The 8,129-nt window shown below is 38.3% G+C and overlaps 1 protein-coding gene across 1 annotated transcript in view; it reads left to right on the top strand.

Moving 5' to 3' along the window:
- The first annotated feature begins 4,715 nt into the window (after positions 1–4,715).
- DSPP (dentin sialophosphoprotein) overlaps positions 4,716–8,129 on the top strand; it is a 5,044-nt gene continuing 1,630 nt past the window's right edge. The window contains exons 1-4 of the mRNA XM_046655907.1: positions 4,716–4,766; positions 5,815–5,901; positions 6,036–7,034; positions 7,507–8,129. The exon at positions 7,507–8,129 is cut by the window's right edge and continues 1,630 nt beyond it. Of these exons, the coding sequence (XP_046511863.1) occupies positions 4,716–4,766; positions 5,815–5,901; positions 6,036–7,034; positions 7,507–8,129 (1,760 nt within the window). The remainder of the gene's footprint in view (positions 4,767–5,814; positions 5,902–6,035; positions 7,035–7,506) is intronic.

Raw genomic sequence — 8,129 nt, 5'->3', positions numbered from 1 at the left:
ATAAATTGTTGTGTTTTTATTTTCATTTAATTCAGTATATTTTGAATTTCCCTTTGGTTTCTCCTTTCATCCATTGGTTATTTAGAAGTGTGCTATTTAGCTTCCAAATATTTGGGTTTTCCAGATATCTTCCTGTTTTTGATTTCTAATTTAATTCTATTGTGGTTAGTAAACATACTTTGCATGACTCAAATCCTTTTAAATTTAGTGAGATTTGTTTGAGGCTTAGAGTATGGTCTATCTTGGTAAATGTGCCACCTGCACTTGAAAAAAAGTGCTTATTTTGCCGTAGTTGGACGAAGCATTCAATAAATATCATTGGATTAGTTGGATGATATTTCTCTTTAAATCTTGTTATCTATACTGATTTTCTGCCTACTAGTTGTCTCAATTATTGAAATCTCTAACTATAACTCATGATAATTCAACTTAAAGGAAAAAGAGGGCTGGTTCAGTTCACTAAGCTCCGCTTGTGTCTGTGTGTGAGTGAGGGTGTGGTGTTGCTCCCAGGAGCAAATTAAGACTCCCTAAAATTTGATCAGGCCCTTTCAGCCACCCACAAAAACAGACTGTCTAAATAAAAACAAAATACTTGAAATGAAAACACAGCTTCAAGGCAAATCTTCTTTCCATTCCCTCCACTCCCTTTCAGCCTTACTGCTTTCTCTGTATTCATCTATATATAAATTCTAGACTTACCACTGTTGGCTAGTGGTATATTAGTGGTCTTATGTGGTTCCTATCCTTTGATATTATAACATAAAAAAAGATTGGAATATTCCTAAAATTTCTGAACAAGTACGTGGAGAGACATCGGTTGTCAAGTTTTTGTAATCACAATTTGAGGAAATGGCTTAGAGATTACCTGCAGTAGAGCATACATCTCGGGTTCAAGAGAATGGTGAGTTCAGGTACCAAAACTTTCTGCTAGAAATGGTCTGTTTTGCTATTTCGTCCTCCACAGCTAACACAAATGACTGAGAGAGAATCGAGAGTGAAATCTATTGTATATCTGCACCTCTAGCTGCCTTATAATAAGTTTTAGTATTTTGAATATCTATTTTTAAAATTTAGTTTTGAATAGTAAATTGACACCCTTTTAAACTTCACATCATTGTTTATTTAGGTCAGAGAGATTTCTTGGGAGTTAGTATTTATAGATTGTTAAAGGCCCCTCAGGCAATGTCAAGGCTGTTGCAAGTGGACAGTTTCTTGAATTACAGCGCAGAAACTTTAATACCTACCTCAGGAATGATAGGGGTCTTAAATAGAGTCATATTTACTAAAGAAACCTAGAGTTTTCTTAGATTGCCAACCTTAGTAAGGCAAGAAATGTCAGGGTGACAGAGGTTAAGTGGCTCTTTTCAGAAATGTTACACTGATTCTCTATATTTAAGATGCAAAACAGCTTCCCAGGAGCTATTTAATTAAGTGAAAGTAAGTCTAGTCCCTTTGGAACCGAATGGCTCAGTGAGCAAATACATATGAGCAAGTGAAGGAAGTGGGGGACGTTATTATGTGCTTCATAGACACGGCGACACTTTATAACCCCACATCAAGGATCCTAAACAGTGATTGGTTGAGAAAATTATCAAACTGAGTTTAAATTTCGGCAGGTACAAAATTGTCATGCAAAAGTCCAGGACAGTGTGCCACTCTCAGTCTTCAAAGAGAAAGATAAGAAATTCTGGATTTTCAAAGTCCCTTTGAAGGCTTTTAAGGTAAGATGGAACATCCTCTCTACTCAGAAGCAACTGATTCCTTTAGAAAGAAATCTGAATTTCAGAGAAAAAGCCAAAATGATTTTAAGAAGTGAATAACCCTTATGATTAGATTTTTTTCTTCCCTTTTGACTTGTCAAATCAAGACTATGCATTAAAAGGAAATGAAAAATTATGGGGTAAGGGATACTAATTTCATCTTGTAAAACATTGCATCACTGAAGAATAGGATTTTTTTCATAGACAGTATGTTAAACTATCAGTTGCTAATAGAAAAAGTATGTATAAAATGAAGCAAATATTTTAAATCTAAAATATTAACAACAGAAGGAGTGATTAGAATATAGTATATATAATTCACTAAAACTCCATTACTATTATCTTTATCCAGAAAAACCATCTTTAAGAAACTTGTGTCTGGTTAAAGCCATTTTATTAGCCTCATCATTGCAATGTAAGATGTGAAAGGATTAATGAAAAAGGAAAGAAATAATTTCTTCCTCTTTCAAATAGTAACAAAAGTAACATTTAAACACTGACAATGTTAAGAAGTAAACATGGATTTTGGAATTTGATTTAACACATTGCGTTACATTTATTTCAAAATCTGGCTAATCCACTCAGCGATAAACTCCGTGAGGTTAGGGCTCATATCTATTTCCGGGACTCAGTATCCAGCCTACATCAGGCCTTCAAATGTTTGTTGAATGAATGAATGAATCACAGTTTACATTTAATTTTCTAGTCTCTGAAAAATCAACCTTTGGTCTAAAAAATTATTATTTTCTTTTCCAGTTGACATTAGGGTTTTAAAAGCCAGATTAAAATACATCTACTTAGGATATCTGGGGATTCTGACTTCTGTCACGTACTTTTTTGTTTTGTGATATCATAATAGGTTTGGGAAATTGAAAGACGTTACTAAAACATTGGCAAACTGAGGTGGAAATTTGATAGTTATCTGGTTGCTTTGATTAGTTTTGATAAAAAATTGGATAACCCAGATTTAAAATATCCACCTTGGGCTTTCAAACAGGGCTTTAATTAAGCTTTACTTTTCACTGTTTTATTAACTTGTTCAAATTAACTAGACAATTGCTGAATCACATTTCATTTGTGACAATTCATGAGATAATCTGAAGGGGTTCACATGATTCTGAAGCCTCTGCTTTCAGGCTGACAAAATCGAGGCCATTTCTAAGGTAGTCTGTCGAGCCCTTTCCCTACCCGTGGATACAGTGGCAAGCATCATCGTGCGCCGTGCGTTGATCAGGAGTGCATCTGCAAGGGAGATAAAGTGGTCAGATTGCCGGATTGCGGTTTAGAAATGGGATGCACAGTACCTGGCCTTCGCTACGGTACTTTTCCAGGAGACCACGGCTCCTCCAAATCACAGCGTGGACCAGCCTTCTGCAGAACCTATGTGATAATTAGGCTGGGGATCGTAAAGTCCACTATAACCCCCACTTACTAAAGAGCTGCCCTTCAACATCTGTGCCCCAGAACTCTGCAATATACTTGTCCTGGGGTCACCTTGGCCTCGTTTTAACCTATAGCACTTCTCAAGGAGGTCTAGCTATTCTTGGCTTTCTGCTGAACAGCTGTAAGAGTAAGCATTTCTCTCTCTCTCTCTCAGTAGTTCTGGAACCGTGTTCTCTGTCCTGTGAGGAAATGCCAGTAATTCTATGACAGTTGATGTTCACTGAGGCTTTATGTTTCCACATTTTATGTATCGACATTAAATTCAATCAAGGCTATTTATGACCTGCAGTATTCTGATCTATAAACTCAGTGGGAATTCATGAAATAGGAGTAAAACTCTTCCTTCCCTTCTGTAGTAATTTTATCATTACATCAAGAACTCCTGCTTGCAGTAAATAGGAATTTAAGTTTTTGGTTCACACAGACCATACAATATCTATTCCAATGTGTCAAAAATACGTTATAGTCCATTTCTGAATGTGAATCCTAACAGGAATGAAGGGTCATGTTTTTGGAAGTCCCACATAATGATTGCTGTCATTTATTAAGAGATTGCTAACACCAGAAACAGTGCTTGGCGCTGTTTATACCATGAAGTATCTATTCGTCAACAACATTCACACGTCTTTTTCTGTGCTGCATATTGGAATACGATGATCGCCCAGATGCTCTCCTGGGCCGTAGGAGCTCGCAGGAGGTCAGGGGGACCTATAAGAGACCAGGTTATTTTAAAACAGTGCAACGTGCTGCCAGTGAGGTGTGCAGAAGCTGCTGCGTGTAGAAAGGAGAGAGACACCAAATGCCCTTGGAAATGAAGTCAGAGAATGCGTCTCAGAGAAGATTCTTCTGCTAAGATAGTTAGAACGATCCTGAAGTGCAGCTGTGATTGTTTTCCCAGACAGAGGAAACAAAGGCTTAGTAAAGCTACTGAAATTTCTCAAGCTCACACATCAAGCAACAAAGGTAGAATTTGAACCCAGGTCTCGGAATCCAAGCTCCACGTTCTTTCCACTATCCTGGGCTCCCTCATGCTAGCAGTGTCTTTCCCTTACGGTCTAGGATGACCCAATTGGATGGATTTGGGGTGAGGATGATAAGTGCCTCACCTTTTAAGCACAATCTTAGCAGAATTACTTAATACTTGATCAAAACTCTTCAGAATTGATGTCATTACCATCAAAAACAGCAGAATGACAAAGTCATGCTTACGCACTTTGTAACTACATGATGTGCCCCTTCATTGGCATAGGCAGAAAAAGTCTATGGACCTACATCTGTGTGGAGCCTGGTGATGTCCCCACATGTCTCTTTGACCACTCCAGGTGTGTTCTGGAATACTGAGTCTTGACAATCTTCTTCTCATATTGGATACATACTCCTCGCCTGGAAAAAAGGCAATTGCTCACAAACCAAAATAATACTTTACTGTGATTATCATCTTTCGCTTTATAAGTAATATCGTGTTGTTGTTTTTTCTTTAAAAACAGCCACTGATTAATATTCCTAAAGAAAATGAAGATAATTGTATGTTTTTGCATTTGGGCAGCAGCATGGGCCATTCCAGTGAGTATGCCTTCCTCAGGAAGCCTCCTTACTCTGCTGTCTCTTTTAATCTAACATTAAAAAAATATTAATTTCCTTAAGACTTTGCAGATAAACTGAGCTAAACATTCAAATTTGCGTGAAAGACTTTACAAGATATATTTGGGGTCGCAACAAAATCAAATGTGCACTCCAGTTCGTGCTCCCATCCTCTAATTGAAAGCCGCATCTCGTCAGAAGAATTATTGCTCCTACAATTCCTCCAGATTAATTTACATTCAATCCCCAGGAGTCGTGTAGCCTTTGTCCACCTTTGCTCATGCCCTGTGAATTTCATTTTAATATCAATAAAGCCTGTATTATTTAGGAAATTTTCAAGAAAAAAATAGAAAAAACAGGATTTTTCAACATAGGAGAAAACCAATGTTTCACTCAGAGAGTTATGTTTTATGTTCACTGTAGAACATTTGGAATAAACAGATAAACACCAACAAAGGAAAATTAAACCTTTTGCAATTTTATTAGCCAGCTGCTATGGTTAACATTTTGATATATTTTTATAATACCAAACTCTTCAGTATTTATGTAGTTGAGAATTTTCTCAACTATTTCAAATGTGCTCCTGAAGTTACAGAAGTAGCACACTACTTGCTTTTGCTTCTGCACTGGCTCAGGTCACGCCTACTACTCTCTTAGGGGTTTTGGCTAGGATTATGCTTAGAGTGGGTCTTGTGCTATTGCAAGAGGCTTGTTGAACAGAAACACCAAAAGCCTCTCTCTTAGTTTTTATAAAAGACTATTCCCCTGCTACGATTGAGATAAGTGGTCTGGTTAATACTTCAATAAAATTTGTACTACCACTGTGACAAATATCTGTATGCCCAGTTTAAATTCTACGTAAGACCTGTAACAAGCCATTTCTCTTTCCTACCTGATTAGATTACACTTCAACCTTTGTGTTATATCTTTTATGTTCATTTAAGGAAAGACGTGTGTGTACGTGTGCACATGTGTGTGCGTGTACACAAAATAAGAGTGTTTTCAATTTCCACTATTTTCATTTTGGTAGGTTCCTCAAATCAAGCCATTGGAGAGACGTGCTGTTGATAAATCTGTGAATTTAAGTCTTCCAGCAAAATTGAAACTGCCAATACAGGTACAGGATGTAAAATGTGTTTCTAAGCTGTTTTTAGATTCCATTAACTTTCAAAAAATTAATGCTCTTCTTTTCAGTTTTCTTTACTTCACGATGATATTCACAGTTTATTTGGAATTGTTCCTCTTTTCTAGGATGAATTAAATGTCAATCATACCACCAAAGAAAGTGGTGTACCTGTGCATGAAAATGAAAGAGGACAGCCACAGTATACCAAAGACAGTTACGAAGGAGAGAGAAATGGCTCCGAGTGGGCAGAAGTGGGAAGGAAAAGCTCTTCTACACATTCTATGTTAGTAAATGAAGAGGGGAATGCTGGGGATCAGAATGCGGGCACAGGAAACCCAGAAACATATGGTCATGATGGGATACAAGGAGAAGAAGAGGGCACCACAGCAAGTGGCATCAGGGGACGAGTAAGCATCATTGACAATGCTGGGACGGCAAATGGGAGCAATATCAGTGAAAATACTGGTAAGAATTCACAAAATGGGGCTATTGGAGATGCAAGTCAGAGTGAGGATGCCACTTTTGTCCAAGAAGATGGACATCAAGTAGCCGGAAACAGTAACAGCACAGGCCATGAGGATGGAATAAGTGGGAATTCCTGTGGAAATGAGGGTGATACAGGTGAAATAACCCCTCAGAGAGAAGGTGAGACAATTGGGAATGAGGGAGCAGGAGTAACGCCTTGGGGAAGTGGAGCTGGCAATAGTGAAGATGCTGGCCTGGATAATTCTGATGGGAGTTCTAGTGGGAATGGAGCAGATGAGGATGAAGACAAGGGCTCTGGTGATAATGAAGATGAAGAAACAGAGAATGGAAAAGAGGGCACTGATAGCGGCAGCGGCCAAGAGGCTGAGGTTCACGGAGAAGAAGATGACAGTGACAATAGCTTAGGTCAAAATTCAATTAGTAGTGAAGATGATGCCCCTGAAGGCAAAGAAGATCCTCATGACATTGATGGAGACAATACCTCCAAGAGTGAGGAGGCTTCTGATGGTATTCCAGAAGACAATGATAGCCCAGTAATAGAGGACACTCAAAAACCCAACCACAGAGAAAACAAAGTTGTGGAAAATGCACTCACTGAAGTATCACAGCCAAGTGCCATTGGGAAGAGCCAAGATAAGGTTAGTTTGCGAACCTGATTTCTTTCAATGGCGGTTTAAATTCTCCCTCTCCATCCACTGATGGTAGCACAAAAATAAATCATAAGTGTTCATATATTTTGGCCCCTAAATTACTTGATTATTTATTGGGAAAGCTAGAGTCCTTATTAGACTTTGATACAGAGCAATTTTAAAAAGCAGATATTTCTGAAAATTTTGTTACAATTCTACAAAATCTTGTGCTAAATAATTGTTGTACCATGTAGCTGTTTACAAAGTTCCTACTGGATTGAATGGGTTGTTATGTAACCTAAACACCAGAGTACTTTCAAGTACTGAATAAAGCACATTTTCACAAACAGATGTGATTGACATACTGGAAGCTGAACTCCTGTTTCTCTGGCCAACTTCCCTAGTCAGTCTTGCTCAGACCAATGCAATTTCGCGGCGTAACATTCACTAATTAATCATTCTTTTCTCCATCCTTCCAAAGGGAATAGAAATTGAAGGTTCCAGAGGTGACAACAGAAACAATATTACCAAAGAAGGTGGGAAAGTCAACGAAGATAAAGAGAGTAAAAGACAACATGGAATGATCGTAAGCAAAGGAAATGTCAAGACACAAGGAGAGGTTGACACCATACAAGGACCTGGTGAGAAATTAGAAGCCGGAAATAAGGTTGGACACAGCAAAACAGGTAGTGACAGTAATAGCGATGGACATGACAGTTATGAGTTAGATGATGAATCCATGCAAGGAGATGATCCCAATAGCAGTGATGAGTCTGAGGACAATGGCGATGACAATTCTGAAGATGACAATAACAGCAGTAGCCGAGGAGATGCTTCTCATGACTCTGATGAATCAAAAGATAATGGCAATGACAGTGACTCAAAAGGAGAAGGAGATGATGATGACAATGATAACACATCAGATACTAATGACAGTGACAGTAATGGCAATGGTATCAATGGGAGCAATGACAATGGCAAAACAGACAGCAGCAAAGATAAATCAGACAGCAGCAAAGATAAATCAGACAGCAGTGACAGCAGCAACAGTAGCGATAGCAGTGACAGCAGTGAGAGTAGCGATAGCAGTGACAGCAGTGACAG

The sequence above is a fragment of the Equus quagga genome, chromosome 3, assembly GCF_021613505.1.
Source record: "Equus quagga isolate Etosha38 chromosome 3, UCLA_HA_Equagga_1.0, whole genome shotgun sequence".
In the NCBI taxonomy this organism is placed as follows: Eukaryota; Metazoa; Chordata; class Mammalia; order Perissodactyla; family Equidae; genus Equus; species Equus quagga.
The sequence above is the reverse complement of the archived record's forward strand: the minus strand, read 5'-3'. Positions and strand labels throughout refer to the sequence as shown.